The sequence below is a fragment of the Ahaetulla prasina genome, chromosome 3 (genome assembly GCF_028640845.1).
Source record: "Ahaetulla prasina isolate Xishuangbanna chromosome 3, ASM2864084v1, whole genome shotgun sequence".
NCBI classification, from domain to species: Eukaryota; Metazoa; Chordata; class Lepidosauria; order Squamata; family Colubridae; genus Ahaetulla; species Ahaetulla prasina.
The window spans coordinates 56,153,669-56,175,575 of record NC_080541.1 but is presented as its reverse complement, the minus strand read 5'-3'; the positions used below and the strand labels follow the sequence as shown (position 1 = coordinate 56,175,575).

Here is a 21,907-nt window from a genome sequence, read left to right as displayed (position 1 = left end):
AACACAAGTATGTTTGTCCACTTAGAAGTACATTGGCTTCAATGTGATGAAACAAACTTTCATACATTTTCACTTTATCCCGTTCTGCCTCTGTACAGATGGGGAACTAAGAAGCATGACTTTGTTTCTCAATCTTTTAGATGACTGCTCATGCATACACATAAGGGTAGATATCTCCTGCTTTCACAGGCAATTTCCAGGCACCTGACTTGTCTATGTGGATCTATTCATAGAATCATAGAGATGGGAAGAACTTTAGAGGTCATCTAGTTCAATCCCCTGCTTGATGCTAAGAAATTATAATTTCTACCTTCCCTTCTTTTTAGAAGAGTGATAGCCAGCAACTAAAGAGTGGAAATTTCACACAACTGCCATAATGTGATCCCTACAGAATGTCTTATGGCAACCAGAATATATGATAGACAGGTGTGTGCGTGTGTCTATGTTCATATTCTGATATTAGAATTCTGAGCAGAAGACGGTCAGGATAGCAAGTATGTGGGTTCTTTCAGTGCCCTGGGGATTAGCCAGGCGAAAGCATGGAAACATCTTAAGTAGAGGCAAGTTCTGTTTTGATGAAGCTTCTTGCTTTCTCATGTTATCTTACATATATTATATTTTGCACATGTGCATGCTCACACACAAATGCACCCATATCCACAAACTTTTTCTATGCCATTTGCTACTCCTTGAATACTTTTCAGAAGCCTCCCAAGCTGGGATTTTTCCAGTGATGCAGTCCAAATACCCACAAGCCTTCGTTTGACCAGGAAAAACTGCTACTTTTTCTTACTTCCTTAAGCACATAAAATTTTTTTGCCATAATTAAGTAGCAATATATAACCGTGCTGTTGGTTAATCTCACATGGTAAACATTATGTCAACGCTCATATGTGTGCCAAATGATTTTCTTTCTAAAACTTCTCTTTAAAAAAAAGAAAAAAGAAAAGCGGCTATTCCTAGTATTGTCAGACTGGATGCAGAGATGACAAGCCAGTAAGGCAAAACGAAGTGCAGTTAGTTTCTCATCCCAGATGGCAGTGATGGGGCTTGTTTACAAAAACTCCGAATGAAGAGAAGTACAGAACATATGAACAAATTCCCTTTCAGACAGTATAAAGACTATGCATGAGTGATTTGCATGCAGCCAGCATGGCTTGTTTGTCATGCCTAAAGCCAATAAAAGGGTGATGCAGTCAAGATTTTTATACATAACACCAGCTTGAAAGAATGATTATCACATTTTTCTAGGAAAGAATAGTATAATTTGTGGTTTAGTAAAACAGTGCCCCAAGAGAAACACAATTGGATTTAAGTATTTGCTTTGAAGGAGTCAAAGCAGATTAATCCACAACTAATTTTCTTTGTCTCTCTGAGGGCAAACAACTTTCACACATCACAAAACTGACCCTGGGAGTCAAATCATAGCTTGATTTGGGGATGTATTCAATCTGTTGGTCCCTAGAGAAATACTGAAACAAAAAAATAAACTAGCAAACAAACAAGAAAGAAAATGTCAGAAAGGAAAAAAAAAGAAGTAAGCAACTCACTCAGTCCATGACACAGATGTCGCATGATTTATTGAGTGGCACCAGAGTAACAAAAGCAAAGGATAAGTTTATCTGAGCAGGAACCTACAAACTAAATGTCAGGATTGGAAAGATATAGAGGAATAGGAGAAATTACAGGCAAATAAATAGAAGATGGGAATGTCATTAGTTCTACTGCATTCCTTTTAGCAGACTAATTTCTAATTGAAATCATAATGAATTGATCAAAATAGAACATATAAAGAATATATAAAGTAAACCAAGGAAATCTGTACTTTGATAAGCAAAATAAAAACAAATCTTGGTTTAAAGCAACAATCATTTTGGTATGACTGAATCAGTATATTTGCTCAAATATATACAAGTATGGTGCTATAAATCTTAAAACAATGCTTCAAACTTCACTTCTATTGCATAAAAATATATTTTTGATACCAGAGGATGCACTCTTATCCCAATATCCAAGATATAATTCAAGATATAATTTTCAAGTTTTATTTCAAAATGACAAAAACATAATAAGCATTAAGTATACGCCTTTCTAGAATTTGGAAAAATTTCAGAAATAAGTATTTTTTTTAATTACTGAATATAATAATAAATATACTTCTACATAAACATTATTCTGCTCACAGATATTGCATTGGTATGGGTCATGTTCAGCAGAAGAATGGATATAGGTTCTCTACCCAAAAGTATTGTAAGAACCTTATTAATTATGGGGCTTAATCTCTAATAGCTTTTAATTCTAGTCTATAGGAACAAAAAAAGATCCATAAATTCTATAATCTATATAATCTTCATCAGGCCAGACCGGACTTCAGAAAAACATTTGCCAAGAAGAGAACCACAAGGGCAAAGTGCAACCTAATAATACTGCCAGCCTACTAGTAGTACTCCACTTCAAACTGACAAATAACACTGCCCAGTGGTTTGATGTAGATTTTTAAAGGGAATAAGATGAAACCTTACAGAATGTTATTGGTCAAGGTCCAGATATGGAATAATAGTCCCCCAATATTACCTTCTGAACATAACGTGTCAGAAAGAGCCAGAATTATTGAAAGATAGTGTTCCCAAGGCCCAGTGTTGCAAGATAGTTAAGGGCAATATACAATTTATGAAATCAAAAACCACTGTGACAACTAACAGAACTACACTCCCTTATCCAGGATATTTTATCTACTACAAAAGTCACAGAAGTGCCATATTTGGTATGAATATCCAGCTGAAATGGATATTAATCAGCATCATACTTAGGATCAAAGCTTTAAGGCTACCATCTTCTCAAACATGTACCTATTCAAAAGATGGGGTTTTTTTCCCAACAGAACCTGTAGATTCTCTACCATGGATAAAGTGCAAAATCAGATAAGATGAAATATCATTTACTGTAAGACAGCTTATGTTTTTTTTATATGTGGCAAGCAGAAGATAGCCCGGGATATGGGGGGGAAATATGCTTAAATAACATTTATACAAGACCTGTGTATTTACTGGAAATTTCCTTAGTCAGTTTCATTATTTCATTGTTCTGAAGCCTTGGTGAACATTTTCAAAAAGTTCACAAGGTCGGATACCAGCCTCTAGCCATAAGTTTCCCAGTTCAAACCCTAGAGATATAATCACTCTGCAAAGTTTCTTTTGTATTTCAGTGCAAGGGTCAATGGTGGATTGAGACTATTTTTTAAAACTGAACATTGCATTACAGAGACAATGAGCAATTCTGGGAGCTAAAGTCGCAATCCAATGCACTTATCTAGACGTGAGGTACATAAAGATGCACAAAGTAAAGTTATGCTCTGAATAACTTTATTTCATGTTTATATACAAGTGAAAATAACTTGTGTATATAAAGCAATACTATATGCACAACTTAAATAAATAGATTTTAATACTTATCCCTAAAGCATATTTACCTGAATATTCAAACAGAGAAATCTTTCCCCAGTTACCAATACATGCAGACTACAACTTGAATAACTTTATTTAGAATTTGTAAAAGAAATAATATTGTTTAAGAAGTCTGTATTCAACTTGTGAAAGATTTATCCTGCTGAGAAAAAAAATTCAACAACACTCATCCACCCACCCATCCAAACATTGATACAGAAAGACATGGTCTAAGGTCAAGAGACTAACATTGTTTTCTCTGCAATATGGTTTGAAACCAAAAATCAAAGTGAAAATGTTTTGATAGTACAGAATGCTTCAGGATAAAAGACAGATTTAATCTGAGTGTCTGCATATTCTGAGAAGTTCAGACATTTTAAAGTGTGTGTCAAAGATGAGTTACATTTTAGCTTTCAAAAAATATGCATACCAGAATAGTTCTGCATTGATTTTCTTATAATGCATTTGTCTCAAACTTGCATACATTTGCCTGAATCTTTGGTTTCATTAAAAGAATGTAATTAACAAGTATCTGCAAGTCCCTCTTATCTATTTGTTAAGTTTTTTATCTGGTAAAAGGGTTTGTGTTGTGTTTGAAAAATCTGACCCCATCCAATACCTTCTCCACAGGGATCATCCAACCCTCCTCTAGTCATTAAGCTGGACTTCCTGCTGGAATGTAGTAGTAAAAACAAATGAAACACACTATTTCCATCCACAGTTAGAAAAGCACAGAAAAAAACAGGCATTTCTGTTAGTCATTATTTTTCTTGTTCTTCCCTTACTCCAAAAATCATACACAAACCACCATGACACCTTCTTATTCTTACTATATAAGTTGCAACTTTAGAAAAGGATAGCAACTCTATATTGAAAAATAGTTTTTGAGAAGACACAGTGAATCAAAAGACAAGGTAAATCAAGGTAAACTTTTTCTTTCCTTTGTTACTTCAGAAAGTTTTTTTTTAATCCTTGCATAAATTTATTTTTACCAAATATAAAAGGTGAAAAGGTAAAGGTTTCAATTCTCCAGTCGTGTCCGACTCTAAGGGTTGGTGCTCAACTCTATTTTTAAGCCGAGTATCCAGCACTGTCCAAAGACATTTTTTCGGCCATGTGGCCAGCATGATTATAAGCAGAGGCACCCAGAACGCGGTTACTTTCCCACTATTTATCTACTTGCATTTGCATGCTTTTGAACTGCAAGGCTGGCAAGAACTGGGACAAGAACAGGAGCTCATCCCATAGCATGGCACTCAGGTCTCAAGAAGCAGGAGCTCCATCAGTTTATGCAATACTAGATATCCCACTATTAGCACCAAAGGTTTATTTCACATTTATGGAATATTCACAATTCTAGTTTTATTATTATAAGTCATGCTACTATCACATAATATTATAATATAAATTATCAGAAGGATGCTTAAATCATAACAAGTTTTTCATACTCAAGATACATTTTCAGTATAAATTATGAGTATTATACTTCAAAATACGTTTGCTACTAGTTTTGTTTAAAGACGACTTTTGTCCCCATACATTCTTTGGGCTCACTGTACAATGCTCAGAGGTAACATACCACCTTTTAAGCTTCAATGCATTCCCAGTGCAATGTGGAAAAAGAAAGATTCAGAGATTATGGAATAATCATCTCCAAATCGATCAATTTTCCCCTGAAGGTAAAACTGAAAGAAATAAAAAGTTGAGCAGTTCCAGCTACACTGCTTGAAGTTTAAAAGGAAAGGACCCCTAGGGCACATTGTGGAGTGATACCTATCTCCTTTCTGGAGCTTATTAACAGGTCAGAGATCTCTGTTACATTTACACTATTCCCAACTGACATCCCCTACTAGGTATGGTGACCTTTCAATCAAAATAAAGAATTAAAAACACAACGTCCTTTAAACAAAGTTTTTTTTTTTGCAATCATCAGCCATTTTGGAATTGCAGTATAAGTTTGTTGAAAACTCTCAGCAGTATCACCTTCAGTAGTTGCTTCTTGTTATATCTGTATGCCAGCGTGTTAATATTACTTTGTGAATCCACACGAGTTCTAGTTTTCAGAATATTTTGCATACTGCGCTGTGCGACTCTGGGGCTATGTTTGGCCTTTGAATGATACTTCCAAAAGCAACTATGGTCTGGACAAAAATTATATTGATTTGGTTTCAGGTTATATTAAAAGGAAAACAAATTAATTAAATACAGTTAATATGATTACTGCCCATTATTGTGCTGCATTAACGCTTTACTTTCTAATTTGAAGTAACGTACATTAAATAATTGCATTTTTTTATGTTTTAACCACATATTTTTGTTGGTAGAATCTTATGATATTTGGATGGATATAAATACTGAAAATAGTGCCCAGTATTTTCAGTATTATTTTTGGAGTAGTAACAGTACCAAATTTCTTTAAAGTACAATTTCATTTAAAAAAAACTTTCTAAATCTTTAGCTTGAAGTTATATTTCCAAAACTGTGCTCAGTGCTTGATAATAACTCATAAGATAGAGAAATGCCTAAAAAAGGTTAGTCCTGGGAGTATAGAGCAATACTTTTCTATCTGCTCTAGAAGAAGTAAAAAAAATATTACATCATTCATACAGGTTGCTAGATTCAGCTTTTCTTGGCATACAGTTTGGATTATCTTGGCAGAGATCTGATCTTTGTTTCTTTCTTTATGTGCAGTGAACATATTCTGTAAAAAAGTAACTTTTTTAGACAAGTATTTGACTGGGTTGTGCAAAGCATGTAGGCCTTAACCTTAACCTGGACCAAAACGGAAAAGATGCGGCTACTTTTTATGGGAATGTTTTAGGTATCAAGATTTAAATTCAAAATATACTTTTATACCACTCTAGAATTCTCAAGAATTTTCAAAAGGGAAAAGTTGATGAAATGCAGAAAACTATTTTCATTTTATCTGTTTATATAAACAAAATATGCATATATCTCAGGTATAACTGTACAGAATAAAAATAGCTTTTATGTTCGCAAGTTTATACTGGGCTAGAATCAAAAAAAGCAACTTGGATTAAGACACTGGCTTGTCCAGAGAACAGTTACTTTTTAGTGAGGCTAATACAGGTAGTCTTTGACTTGCAAACATTCATTTAGTTACCATTCAAAGTTACATGGTGCTGAAAAAAGTGACTTATGACCTTTTTTCACACTTACAACCATAGCAGCATCCTCAAGGTCATGTGATCTAAATTTGGATGTCTGGCAACTGGTTCATACTTACGACAGCTGCAATGTCCCAGGGTCATGTGCTCAGCTTTTGAAACCTTCTGACAAGCAAAATCAATGGGGAAGTCAGATTCTGTGGCAAGAAAGGTCGTAAAATGGGGCAAAACTCACTTAACAACTTTCTTGCTTAGCAACAGAAATTTTGGGCAAAATTGTGATCATAAGTTGAGGACTACCTCTGGAAGAACACTTCCTGAAAGTAATGCATTGGGCATCCTAGCATGCACATTGGCCTAAATATCTTCCTTCGAAGAATCCTATTTTAGGATGAAATGTTATGTTTTTGATAACCCTGAAGAGAGTTTAGGTCAGTAGAAAAGTCTTCAGGGGTTTCCAGTCAAATGTTTCACCAGAGAAAGCTCATTCAGAATGAGATATGAACAGCAAAACAGCCTTTGTGAAAACACGTCTTTCATCCCTCCAAAATCCACAAAATCAGGAGAAGTAAATCATCCTGATTCATTTCTGTATAAATTTGAATTAGAATTTAACTAATGCTGGAAAACATTTATCCTAAATCTACATAAAGTTTCAAACTAAATAAAGTTTACTTTGTCAGGAAAAGATGGCCATCTCTCCACGTGTCACAAAATCAATGTTAAGTAATACATTATCAATATATATTATGTTTTTTTTTTATTTAAATGGCATGATAGACATGGTATACCTAATTCAAGCAGTTTTCTGTTATGACAATTTGACTGTCATTCATATAAGATACCATGATAGTTATTCTCAAGAAGTCCATACAGAAATATTGTATTAAGTGCATAATCTCAGCTTTCGGATCTAAAGATTTATCCCTCTTCGTTCACTGGAAAAACAACCATATAAATTGTACACAACAATATGTTCATACACCTACAACTTTGCTTCTTGCATCTTCTAACTGGGCTTGACATACACTTAAATAATCTTCCAGAACACTGGGACAAATCATTTTGGCAATAAATATCGCATTTCTGTATTTTACATTACTGATTTCATACAAAATTTGCCAGTAGGTAAAAATAGACACAGAATCTTTAAAACCGAACTCAGAAGATAATTGTATTCTACCTTACTCTCTTTACTCTCTAAAATGGACAGCTAACATCAAAAACATCATCAAAAAAGGACAACAAAGAATGTTCTTTCTACGCCAATTCAGTAAGCTCAAACTGCCCAAGGAGCTGCTGATTCAGTTCTACAGAGGAATTATTGAGTCTGTCATTTGCACCTCTATAACTGTCTGGTTCGGTTCTGCAACCCAACAAGAAAAACACAGACTTCAGAGGATAATTAGAACTGCAGAAAAAATAATTGCTACCAACCTGCCTTCCATTGATGACCTGTATACTGCATGAATCAAGAAGAGGGCCGTGAAAATATTTATAGATCCCTCACATTTAGGACATAAACTGTTTCAACTCCTACCCTCAAAATGACGCTATAGAGCACTGCACACCAGAACAACTAGACACAAGAACAGTTTTTTCCCGAAGGCCATCACTCTGCTAAACAAATAATTCCCTCAACACTGTCAAACTATTTACTAAATCTGCACTACTATTAATCTTCTCATTGTTCCCATCACCAATCTCTTTCCACTTATGACTGTATGACTGTAACTTTGTTGCTGGCAATCCTTATGATTTATATTGATATATTGACCATAATTTGTGTTGTAAATTATATCTTGATAAAGGTATCTTTTCTTTTATGTACACTGAGAGCATATGCACCAAGACAAAGTCCTTGTGTGTCCAATCACACTTGGCCAATAAAAAAAAAATTCTATTCTATTCTTAAAACAAATACAGTCTTCTTAGTTTATGTTATTTCTAGAAATTAGAGTGAATGAGTAAGCTTCATTCGGCAGGAAGGAAGGCTTAATTAAATCCTCTGATTTATTTTCAATTATTTTAATTTGTACCCATCAGCCATAAGTATTTTTTCAAATCACTGAGACAAAAGGCTTTTTAAGGGAGTCAGTCCCTGTCTTTGAAAAACGTTTACTGAAGTGGCAGAACTATTTTAACCCTCATTTAGTATGGCAAGTTCTGCCCTCAAGCATGACCTGGAGTAAAGTATCTAAGGAGTACTGCTCCAGGAATTTTTCCTTTTGCTTCACTTCCCCTGCTAGCAGTCACTCAACTGAACACCCAACTTCAGGTGACATACATTATGGGATTACAAAGGTTTTGCCAGGAAAAAAAATGAATGAAGTCATCCCTTTGTGGTCTAGGAAGACAAACAAAATGACTGATTGGAAGGCATTAACAAAACAATGTAACAATGAAGAAGAGATGTTAAAAACCTTCCCACAGACATCAACATCTTGCCAGGAACAAATGAGAATTGGCTAAATAAATTGTTGAATATATCAAAATGCTGAAATGAAAAGGAAGGTGTGATGTACACCACCTTGTTTCAAGTATTATTTAAAAGAACAAAAAGCAACATAAATACAACAGGAAAGAAATATGCTGTCATTAGCTCCTTCTTGGCAAAGATAGTTAAATATGTTTTGTTTATCACCCATGAAGTAGCTGTAGGTTTCATAGTCTAAACCTTGGTCCCTTTAAGACTTGTGGACTATAACTCCCAGAGTCCCAAAACTGGCTGAGGAACCAAGGTTGGAGACCCCTGTTCTAACTACTATGGAGATACACAACTGATTCATCTAGACCTATTTAGCCTATCATATCTGGAACTAGAGCTTTCTGCAGGATATATTCTCAGACCAAAGATCTCTTTAACTGAAATATTTAGGAACTAAATGAGGATGTTCTGTTGCCAAGAGTTCGAGAATAATGATACTTTTCATGCTCATAATTATAATCAGATTATTTTGTAGATGCTACATATGATCCGGTAAACTAATAATCACATATAATTCATTCCAGGACAATAATTTATTACTGAAGATAGTATAAACATGTCTCCTCTGGTCAATATTCAGTAGCTTAGTCAGATCTGAACTTCTTTACAACTAAATGAAAAAAATAAGTCATTTCTATAGGGAATGGTTTTATTTAACTCAAGAACTGCTGCCAGCACTGAGACACATATTTTTAATTTTAAACATAAAGTTGGTGCTAAAACACCTGAATTTCTTATGTCCTTTTTTTCCTGGAAATGCCCAATGCTTTTCTTTTTGCTTTGGAATATGTTTCTTTTTAATTTTATGCAAGTATCCTGATTATTTTCCCAGATCTCTAAAGATAAAAGTGTTAAGAGTAAAGCACATTAAGGCATACGTCTCATGATCAAAATGCCTATCATAGCTTAATCAAATGATTTCTAATCAATTATCACATTAGTATTACTAAGAAACTCTATCAAAATATACTTGTTTAGAATTCAAAAAAAATGAAACATCAATGACCATTTCTTTCTAATGAGGAGCAAGATCCTCTCATGAGTTCATAGTGCCCAATGTATCAGACTGTCATATTCTGTTGATTCTCTCTCGAAGTGTACTTAACAATTTCCTATATGACATTTTTAAACATGAAATGTAGCTGTAAAAAGAAGTCCCTGAGGATTTTACTCCACTAATCATTTCCAACTATTTGGGGGGGGGGGTTCATCTCCGTTTCAAGGCCATTGAGTCAAAGGAAGGCATTGCCATGGTCATGTGACCAGCATGACATCATGGAGTGCTGTTACCTTCTCACTGAAATGGTATCTATTTATCTATTCGCATTTGCATGCTTTTGTTGGCAGGAGCTGGGATGAGGACGGGAGTTCACCCTGTTGCTTTGTGCTCAGGTCTTAAACCTGGGCTGCCAGTTTTCCAGCCAGCAAGTCCAGTATCTTAACTGCTGAACCACCATGCCACCCCTAAATGCAATTGCACTAAGTTCAGATTTGCAAAAACAGAAACATTCTATGCCATTTTTTCAGTAAACAGTATATTAAAATATAGGACTGAAGCTGGAATAGGCTAGAAAAACAGTCAAGTCTAAATGAAGATTAAACTCATTCAACCCTACTTGAGAATGTTTACTTGAGCATTTCTTAAGTGCTTTTTTTAAAGTAAGATAATAAGGGAGGTAGGAGATAATTAAGAGGAGCGTCATTGAAGAAGAAACCTAAAATCAGAAACAAAACTGTGTAAGCAAATACAAAATGAGAAGTATTGTTTACCTGTCAGTTGACATTGATTAATCTTGTGCTCTGTGATGTCACTCAATGACTCGAACACCTGGAGGCAGCTGTCACAGCTGTGCACAGCTTCTTCCTCTAATTCCTCTCCTTCTTCCGGTCTTTTCTTACAATCTATCAACTCTCTATCGTCTGTCCTGTCTTCTAGTTTACAGTTCAGATCTGAAAGAAAATTAAGATTATGACTCCAGAGTTTGGGAAGAAACAATCCTGTTTAAAACTAGACATTGGGTGGATTTGTTGTATTACTGTTGTTATTCAAGCTATTCAACAGGTACAAAAATACTTTTGGCTCGAGGCTGCACAACATGAACATTATGCTAGAATTTACAGCTCAATAAACAGAGGAAGCATCTATCCTTTCCATTCTCAATTACTTTTCTTCCCAAATAGCATTCCCTACTGCAAAAGGAATGCTTCCATTTGTCACAGTTAATTTTGTCAACTTTAATGCAACTATTGGGGGCTTTTCATCACTTGAATAATTTAAAAGAATAAATCCCTTCTACAATGCAGCACCATCTAATGAAAAAGAGTTTTTTTTAAAAAAAAAAAGTTTCAGGGAATAAAGCCAGGTTTTAACTTTTTTTAATGCTGGAACTAACTTGCTGCCATGAGAATGAAACTGATATTAATAAAAAGCCAAATGAACAGCTTTTATTGCAAAAGAAAATTAAAAATCAATGCATTGTTCTAGAATGATTTAACCTGTCTACTAATTAAATAAGGATGCACTAATCTGCAGAGAATAATTTGCTCTAGAGGCCGTTTTGCATCATTATTTGTCTTAATAAGGTGAAATAAAGATCCAGCAGATAATCTAGTTCCAAATCAGGAATAGAAAGTATGAGTTTAGTACAAAATATAATTTACTGAAACAGATTGTGACAAACTCCTTGTATAAAGAGCCGAGGTTGCGCAGGGGTTAGAGTGCAGCACTGCAGGCTACTTCAGCTGCACTTTGGCAGTTCAAATCTCACTGGATCAAGGTTGACTCAGCCTTCCATCCTTCCAAGATTGGTAAAATGAAGACCAAGATTGTTGGGGACAATATGCTGACTCTGTAAACTGCTTAGAGAGGGCTGTAAAAGCACTTTGAAGCGGTTTATAAGTCTAAGTGCTATTGCTATAAAGAAAATCTAAGCATCATCCAATACTACTTCAGTTTGGTAAATGACTAGTGAAAAGTCAACTCTTTAAAACTTTTTGTTATGCTGTTTTCAGATTATGGTTCTGAAAACATAACATAGGAAAGATAGCATTTCTATCCTATTTGTTTTTCCTCCTTAAAACATTATAAACAAAAAGAATAACTAGAAAGAGAGAAAAGAAAGAAAAGTGAAAAGTAGTAGATAAAAGAATAAAATATTAGTAAATAATTTTAATAGATCTTGAAGTTTAATATTTCATTTATTTATTTTGCAGAACTGTGGGGATTGTGTCCTTTAAAACATAATTAGAAATCTCTAAAATTCTAAGCAAGATGTTAATATTATTATTTATTCTAAGTATATTCATATAAAAGGAAATAAAAGAGAAAAAGAAAAACAAATTGTAAGCTACTCAGAGTCATTTGGCTGAGTTGGACAGCTATAGAAATTGAATGAATGAATGAAATTAATAAATATAAAATGTCATTAAAAACTATTGCAAAATACTTATAGACACAGATGCAATCAAGCAGCTTACATAAAATATGCTTGGATACTGTAGTGGAATATTTCCCCTGAAGAATCTAAGTGTATTAGCATATTGGACTTGAAGTGGGGAGATCTAGATTCAAATCTCTACTCAGTTCTAAAGGTCATTGTTAATTTTGAGTCCAACGTATCTCACAGAGGATTGGCTAAGGGAAAAATAGAACTTTACCTAACTCACCTTAGACTCCTGATTTAAAAATAGGATATAACACTATTAGCTCATTCAAAAAATACAACAGAGCAAAAGATAGAGATGCCACCTTGAGTTATTTGTAAAAATAATAAAGGCAAGATGCAAATAAATAAAAATAAAAATCTTACTTTAGCATAATTCCTGCAACTAGCTCTTTATCTGAAAAATCATTATATCTTATATTGCTTTAATCATATATATGCTAACAAATCAAATACTTTGGCCACCTAATGAGAAGGAAGGACTCACTGGAGAAGAGCCTAATGCTGAGAAAGATTGACGGCAAAAGAAGAAAGGGACGTCAGAGAACGAGGTGGCTGGATAGAGTCCCTGAAGCAGTAGGTATGAACTTAAATGGACTCCAGAGGATGGTAGAGGACAGGAAGGCCTAGAGGAATATTGTCCATGGGGTGACAATGGGTTGGACATGACTTCATAACTAACAACAACAAACATGCTAACAAAACTGCCAAATTTACTTGTAAGTACATTTCCAGCCTTTGCATCTACTTTAGTCTAGCTGTTAAAAATGCTACTAGGTTATAAGTGACAAAGGAAAAGAGATAATTGTCTGTAACTATTGCAAACTGACCCAGATATCATTAAACACTTGTTGGAAAGCAACGTGCATAATCCATGCTATTAGATATTCAGGTCAGATTCCCAAATTCATCTCGTAAAACTGACTCAGGCAAAGATGGGCACTCAATCTGAATTTTAACATGACTACAGTACTGGAATACTGCACATAAAGTTTACAATCATATCTGTTTTAAAGTTACTTCACTTTAAGTGAAGGGAGAAAGGGATGCAAGTATACTCAGTGTTTATTATTATTGAATGCTGTCCATTAACAAGAACCCAATAATATAACAGACATGAGTATACAGGCAGAGAGTTTGGGATATGAAGCCTTGCTTAGGATAATCAGTCCTACAAGGGCTCCCCACTCCCAAATTATATAATAGAAGTCACTGGGTGAGAAAAGCAGAGTTATATCTACTTTGCATTTACAGATTTAAAACTACTGGGACAGAAATCAGGCAACTTAGTTCCTGCTACTGTTACTTCAGAATATATGTTCTAGCAAAATGCAATGTTAGTTTTTAGGTCAATTCTTAAGGGGACAAACCCATGAGACTGGGTTCAGTCACAGCCCCTGTGTAATGAATTGTGGCAGCTTCTGCCTTCTCTTGATGAATATATTTTCCATTCCAACTTTTTTCTCTGAAAAGGTACTCCTACTATAAAGTCATTGATACTGAAAGCAGAGTTACAGATTCATATAAAAGGATTTTGAATATCAGTGAAATGGTTCATATGGCTGGTTAAAAACAACTGTTTAAAACTTAAACAGGACATATTGAAATCAAAACCTTTTGCACGCATCTAGTTGGTGTCAACCTATACTTTAGACTTTAAGCATGAAATGCCAGATCAATTCTTTTCAAATACTTTTGGGGCAAATGTTATGACATCAACTCTACATTACTATCTTCCAGTCTATTTTAGACTAGTTCTGATATAAAAATAACTAAATATTGCCAATTGCCCATATGCTTGAGAATTATTTTATGAATGATGACCTTCAAAATAGGAATTCTACATCTAATTTCCAGGTCTAACATGTTTGCATACAAAATTGAGCACATTCTTTTTCTTAGTTCTAAACTAGTTTTTATTAAGACAGGCATTATAAAAGTCTAGCTCCAGTTTTTATGATTTCAAATTTGATATACTTAGATGAGAAAAATGATTTCCTTTGAAATTACTTTTCAATCACGAATTGATTTGCATATCTGTTCTGATGACCCATTTATCTAAGCTAAGTTATCTTTCAAATACCCTTACTTATCATATTGCCACTTCTAATCATTTAAACTTTTCTAAATACATACTTTCTTAAAGTGTTTTAAGTAGATTCATAATTTTCCTTACAGTCAGTGGCTCTAAATAACAGATTTATTAGAGAAATTTAACCTTTAATAGGCAAGTGTCAACCTAGATAAAAAATATTCACCTAATGATTACCAGAAGAGATAAACTCTTGTTGAATAATGATCTCCTGAAGGGAATAACGGTATTGAAACCACACTTTTTAAAAGAGATGTATTTTGTGAAAATATGCATGAGTGAACCAAACTAAGAAATTCGAAAAATTTACTGATAAACACAGAAATAATCTTTCTACTTCTACTTGCAGATTTGTTACTGAATTGCAGCCGCAGTATAAATTCTTAAAAACTTAAAGCCTCAAACCAGAGCGGACTAGTTGAACAAACTAGACTGATGTTTGGAAATCATATTTAATATTAACTATTTCAGCATGTTTATCTGCCAATACAACATGCTGCAGAATTACTAAATGTAATAAAAAAGAGCGCTGAAATAAATTCTACCTATTCATATGGTATATAAATGAACTGCTAGTTTTCTAGCTTATGTTAGTTATTTATAATAATAGAAATTTAAACTATATATGTTCCCATAGCTTTTTGTCCCCATTGACTTTCTCCCCCTCATCTTTCTCCTCACAAGAGATATTATTGCTGTAACTTGATCCAATGAAACCTCAACTTTGGAGGAAAATGAAAAATAAAATGCTTAAAAGAATTAGAAGTAGTAAATCTAAGAATGTCAATGAACTTCCAGTAAGATTTTGGTTTAAGGCCAACCTTAAAGGCAGAAATCCTTCTCTAGTCTTAGAACACTTACTTTTAATAACCTATACAAAAATCAAATTTAAATTTAAGTAACGGCTATCTAACCGCCATCCCAGCAGACAATATGTATGCTTGAAAACTCATCTTAAATATTTTTCTCCATGAAGCACAGATCCGTAGCTGAGCAAGAGCCTGAAACGTCATGCTAACCAGGAAAAAAGCCCAGTTTCCAGTCCATTTGACTGCGTTTTAATGGACCTCCTTCCAAGCCACTTCTGCATGGAAAAGTGTTGGCAAAAGAAAGGAAAACTAAGAGATCATGTGGTTATAATTATGACCAGGAAAGGAATATTTCTGCAGTTCAGCAGTGAAGTAAAACTCTATCGTTGTCTGCTCCCAACAGTGTCCATTGCAAAACAACTGCCTCATTAAATCTCTGCAGTAAGATTAATATGCCGTAGCTGCACTACATTTATAACTTGGTACTCCATAAAAAGCACATTTAATGGAAACAGCCAGAGCTCTGATACCAAGTATTACTTGAGAAACTTCAGACCTTATGTAGAGAACTTCTTATACTTGTTTGTCTTCAAAACAATCAAATTTGAATCAGCTGGAAGACTATAAATTTTACTCTTGCCTTAGTCACAAAGTCTGCTGCGTGACTTTGAGTCAGTCATTCTCTCTCAAACCTGGGGAGAAGACAAACCACTTCCAAATATAAAGGTAGTCCTTGACTTATGACCACAACTGACCCTCAAATTTCTGTTTCTAAACAAGACAGTTACGTGAGTTTTGCTCCATTTTACATGTGCCACGTTTGCTAAGTTAATTGCTGCAGTTGTTAATGACATGACATGATAAGTGAATCTGACTTCCCGACTGACTTTTCTTATCAGAAGGTGACAAAAGGTGATCACACAGGCCTGGGACACAGTCATAAATACATGCCAGTTGCCAAGTGTATAAAACGCATCTTTTTCCTCCAAAAAAGAGGGTGAAAATCTGGGTGTGTCTTATACTCCAAATGTAGCCCAGCTTCTCAAATGGAGGTTTCAGAGGGTGAAAAAAGCATCAGAAGCAAAGCTTTAGAAAAGAAGCTCCCAAACAGAGCTTCAGAGGATTTTTTTTCGGAAGCTTTTTCGGAAGCTTTAAGAGGCAGAAAAAAGTTGTTTCTGAAACAGAGTTTCAGAATTTTTAAAGGCAGAAAAAAAAGTAAGGCACAGAGCTCCCAACCAAGGAACATGTTGCTAAAATTCACCTCTGGGAACAGCTGATTGGGGGTATTTCAGGAGGCCAATCCACCTGCCAATCAGCTTTTTTCTTATTTTCCTTCCCTAAAAAATAAGGTGTGTCTTATACTCTGGTGTGTCTTATACTCCTAAAAATACGGTACATGCACATTGTGCAAAGGTTATAAATGTGAGAAACATCCATAAGTCACTTTTTTCTGTGCTGCTGTAATAGTCACTAAATGAACTCTCATAAGTCAACGAATACACGTACAGCTAAAAAATAGCTCAGACACAAGTCCAGTCAATTGCCAGGATCAACACTGACCAGGATATATGAATATATAAATAATTTTAATTGACATTTTTCTGTGGCAGAATACAGACGATAACTCTCTGTCAACCGATCATATATCTCCCAGATATACAAACTGTACTTCTACAGTTCTCACATACAAACTCTCTTACTTGAAAGCAAAGTTAAAATGGCTGAGAAGCTGGCAGAATGTTTATAGCAAAGGAAATGGCTAAGGAGAGACACAAAGCTTGGGCTAAGAGAGGGAGAAAAGGAAAGTAGTTAAGAATCAAAGGTGGAATGAGACTTCCGGTGGCACCGTAGGTGTTGAAGACGGTCTTTTCAGACCGCCAGCCCCGCGATCGCGTAGAGCCGTTCAGACAGTGAAAATCAGCTGTCTGGCGGCTCGGAAACCTTTCCCTCGGGAGAAGAGGGAAAGGTGAGCAATTGGGTGGAGGTAGAGCTCCCCAAAAAGCCCCAGGAATAATTCTGGGGCTAGAAGGATGAGAGCTCCCTGGAAAACTCAACAGTGCTCCGGATCCGAGACATTTCTGCTTTTTAAGCAGAACAAAACACCACAACCCCCTCTGCTTCAAGATGAAGATTCAATTTGATTAAAGAAGACAAAGCAATGACAGGAGCACTGGCAATGGCAAGTACCAGACCTTAACTCCGTTCCCGGACTGTAATTAAGAAGAACAAAAGAAATGGCACCTGCACTTAAAAGGGTGTGAAAGTGAAACTTAAGGAAGTCTTTGTTAACATTGTTGTGCTCTCAGTCTTCTTTAAATTAGCCGGATTTTACATTTACATCAAGAAATTTTAAAGTGAAAAGTGGAAGGACTATAGAATTGATTTACCTAACCCAAATACAGAGTTTATGAAAAGATTTGAAGATTTATTGAACTCATTGAGACGGTTGTAAGGTAAAATTAAAGTGAAAAATGGCTTCTAAGCAAACAAAGTTTGGTGTTATTAAGGATGTTGGGATTTTGCCAGTTCAAATGCAAAAGCTACAAGAAGATTTGAAGGAATTTTTAAAAGGTCTTTTAGAAGAAGCTCTAGACTTTCAAACCTCTGTTATAGATCAAAAATTTACTGCGCTTGAAGAGGAAATATCTAAAATAAAAGACATTATTGAAACTAGGAATAAGGATATAAAGGAAGATGTGGTGGCAGTATTTCAAAGATCGTTTGATTACACGGTTCAGTTGGATGGAAGAGTGGAAGAAATTAATCAAGCTAATATGAATTTGGAAAATAGAGGAGGGTCCAGACAAAGATGAACAGGGAAGACGAAGAGTTGGTTTTGCTGCAATATAGATCGATGGAATTTGCCCTGAGAGTGAGAGGTCTCAAAGAAAATAAGAAAATAAGAAAAAAAATTGTTTTGTTAATTCCTGGGTTGCCAGTCAGAGACAGTTACCAAGAGATGTTGTTAGCTATTTTACAACTAGGAGGATTCCGAATGAAATTTTACAAGTATCTTATAAAAATAAAATTCAAATATCAGAACAAGAGATATTAGTGTTCAAAGAAATTCCTCCTAAAATGTTAAGATCTAGAAAGGAGTTTACTTTCTTGTGGATGAATTTAGAAATCGTCAGATGCAGTATAGATAGGTGTTCCAGCTGGACTAACAGTATTTTATTTTATTTTTATTTTTTTATTTATTTGATTTCTATACCGCCCTTCTCCCGAAGGACTCAGGGCGGTGTACAGGCAAAAATAAAACAAACAGTGCAATATATAATTTAAAATGCAATTAAAAAACTTATTTTAAAATTGGCCTGAAAATTAAAATATACAGTAAGCTAAAAACCCCATTTAAAATTAGTTAATAAGAATTTTAAAAATTTGATAAAATTCAATTTAAGCCAGCCCCGCGCGAATAAAAAGATGTGTCTTCAGTTCGCGACGGAATGTCCGAAGGTCAGGTATTTGGCGTAAACCCGGGAAGTTCGTTCCAGAGTGTGGAGCCCCACAGAGAAGGACCTTCCCTGGGGCCGCCAGCCGACATTGCTTGGCGGACGGCACCCTGAGAAGTCCCTCTGTGAGAGCGCACGGGTCGGTGGGAGGCATGTGGTAACAGCAGGCGGTCCTGTAAGTACCCAGGCCCTAAGCCATGGAGCGCTTTAAAGGTAGTAACCAGCACCTTAAAGTGCACTCGAAAGGCCACAGGCAGCCAGTGCAGTCTGCGCAGGAGCGGTGTTATATGGGAGCTACGCGGAGCTCCCTCTATCACCCGCGCAGCTGCATTCTGGACTAACTGAAGCCTCCGAGTGCACTTCAAGGGGAGCCCCATGTAGAGAGCATTACAATAATCCAAGCGAGAGGTAACGAGCGCATGAGTGACCGTGCACAAGGCATCCCGATCAAGGAAGGGGCGCAACTGCCAAACCAGGCGAACCTGGTGGAAGGCCCCCCTGGAGACGGCCGTCAAATGATCTTCAAACGACAGCCATTCATCCAGGAGGACACCTAAGTTGCGCACCCTATCCTTTGGGGCCAATAACTCGCCTTCAACAGTCAGCCGCGGCTGCAGCTGACTGAATCGGGGTGCCGGCATCCACAGCCACTCCGTCTTGGAGGGATTAAGCTTGAGCCTGTTTCTCCCCATCCAGACCCGTACGGCCTCCACGCACCGGGACAGCACTTCAACAGTAAATTATAAAGGAGGAAAATATCATCTTGACACAGTTTTTAAAGCAAGAGATTTTTATACTAATGTTTTAAAGGCTGGAAGTCCACCACTGCTAGAAGTTAAGATGGGAAGCGAAATAGAGATTGGAGAAAAGTGAGAGAAGGAAGTAAAGCACACACAATTTAAAGTTGGGATGGCAATTGCTGAAGAAGAAACACTGGAAAAAGTAGGGGATTTAAATGAGCAAAGAATAGATATTAAACAAAAAGAACAAAGAGTAAAGAAGCAGCAATATCAAGCGAAAAGAGTTTCTTTTTATGGGAAAGAGTAAATCATAACTGAAATTTTTTGAATATATTTAAAAAGTATTGTGTATGTGTTCAAATTTTGAAGAAGTATTTGTAGTAATGTTATTTGATTTGGGAATATAAGGTGTTGATAAAAATAGAATAGGGAATGGAATTAGTTAAGTTTTATAAAATGTTTTGTAGATGATCTGGAATTTAAATGCAATGTTATTTGATTATATATGGTGGATTTGTTAAAAACTAAGTTATTCTGGACAAAAATTAATTAGGGTTGTATAAGGTGTTGATAAAAATAGAATAAGAAATGGAATTAGTTAAAGACTGTATGATAAAAGGGGAAATTGGGCTAAATGTTAAATTTATATAAGTAAAATTTAAGAGGAAAATTTTGTAAAATGTCTTAGAGATGATATCTAGATTCTAAATACTGGTGTGTATGTATTTGAGACTATAATTTAAATGTTGGAGATCTGGTTGGCCTGATACTATGTATTATTATATATGGTGGATATATAAATTTGGTGGATTATACAAAATATTTTGAATAAGAAGATAACGTTTAAGGGCGTAAATTGATTTTAAATTAAATATCAGTAGCTAGATTACTGGAAGCGCAATATTGGAAGATGGAACATTTGCCTATCATTGAAGACTGGACACTAAAAGCAGTGAACTTACTGGAGAAGGCGGAAATCTCAGCGTACCAGAAAGATTATCCACAAGAAAGTTGTATATTGGAAAGGAGAAGATGGATAGACTATTTTTAGAACAAATATTGGATTAAGAACTATCAAATAGCCTATATGAATAGAATGTACTGTATATTTTCTTCTTTCTTTCTTTTTTTTTCTTTTTCTTTACTATGGAGAAGGGGAGTTAAGGTTCTAGGTGATGGATGGGAGTCTATGGATAGTTTGTGTATTCTAGCTTATGATTGTTAGATATTATACCCTGTATACTGCTCTGGGAAGTCTGGGGTGGGTGAAGGGATTGGGTGAAGGGAGGAGGGGCGAGGGGGCAGGGTTGGTGGGAGGAGGAGGGGATGTATGGGTAAAAAAATTTTTTAAACTTTTTAATAAAAATAAAAGAATCAAAGGTGGAATTAGGAAGTTTGCTGAAAAAACTTTCACAATGATTCCGTAATGAATTAAGGTCACAGAAAGTAAGACTATGCAGAGAGGGGTCTATGCTATGCAGATATGCAGAGGAAGAAAATAACTCAGAACTCCAAAAAGAGGATCAGGGTTGTCCCAACTCTGAGAAGCTGCCAGCTAAGCTATAATTGAAACCCTTGATTAACTCTTTGAGGAATGTAGTAAGAACTACACTCCTAGGCACAGCTTAGGAAAGGCACACTGTTTTATTAGAAGAAGTAAAATTATTCCAAGGAGGAAGATAATTAACCTTGGAATGGTATAAAAACTGTGATAGAACTAGTGGACCATAAAACAATTTGTTACATTCCTTTGAAGGCAGAAGGGAGGGAGACCCGAATATGTTTGTATGCATTAGCTGAATGCTGCTTGCATAATTAGCTGACTAAAATCTTGTAGAGAAATTAGTATCTATGTGTGTTGTGGCAAGAAAGTAGCAAAAAAAAGTAGTTTACAAATTGTTGCGTGTTGAACTTTGACCAATTCATCCTTGCAATTCACTACCATCTTCAGAAATAAATTTGTTTGTTCTATAAATTTAAAGCTATTCAGGCCTGGCATAACAGCTTTCTGTTTCTTGCACAAATTTCTCTCCTTTTTCCATGGTTTTCTTTTACCATGATACAGAACAACAATATTTGTTTCTTCCATGATTTTTAACTATTATTTATTTTACAAATATGTGTGTGTTGTGAGGAGGGGGGGGGATAGACAGACAGACAGACACACACCCAGCTGTCTTATAAGACATATAGATTAGAGATAGAGATAACAGAGATATATGAAAGAAATAAAAACGTGATAATCTTTTTATTTTTTTCTAAAGATCTTATATGGAACGAGGTATCACTCATCCCATCTAGGTATTTCT

The 21,907-nt window shown here is 35.3% G+C and overlaps 1 protein-coding gene across 6 annotated transcripts in view; it reads right to left on the bottom strand.

Moving 5' to 3' along the window:
- The window catches only part of ZNF521 (zinc finger protein 521), a 326,962-nt gene that overhangs the window by 274,723 nt on the left and 30,332 nt on the right, over positions 1–21,907 (bottom strand). For all 6 annotated transcript variants that reach the window (XR_009154262.1, XM_058175908.1, XM_058175909.1 and 3 more), the window contains one exon: positions 10,830–11,009. Coding sequence is in view for 3 of the 6 variants with exons in the window: in XM_058175904.1 (XP_058031887.1) it covers positions 10,830–11,009 (180 nt within the window). In the remaining 3 variants the exon portion in view is untranslated. The remainder of the gene's footprint in view (positions 1–10,829; positions 11,010–21,907) is intronic.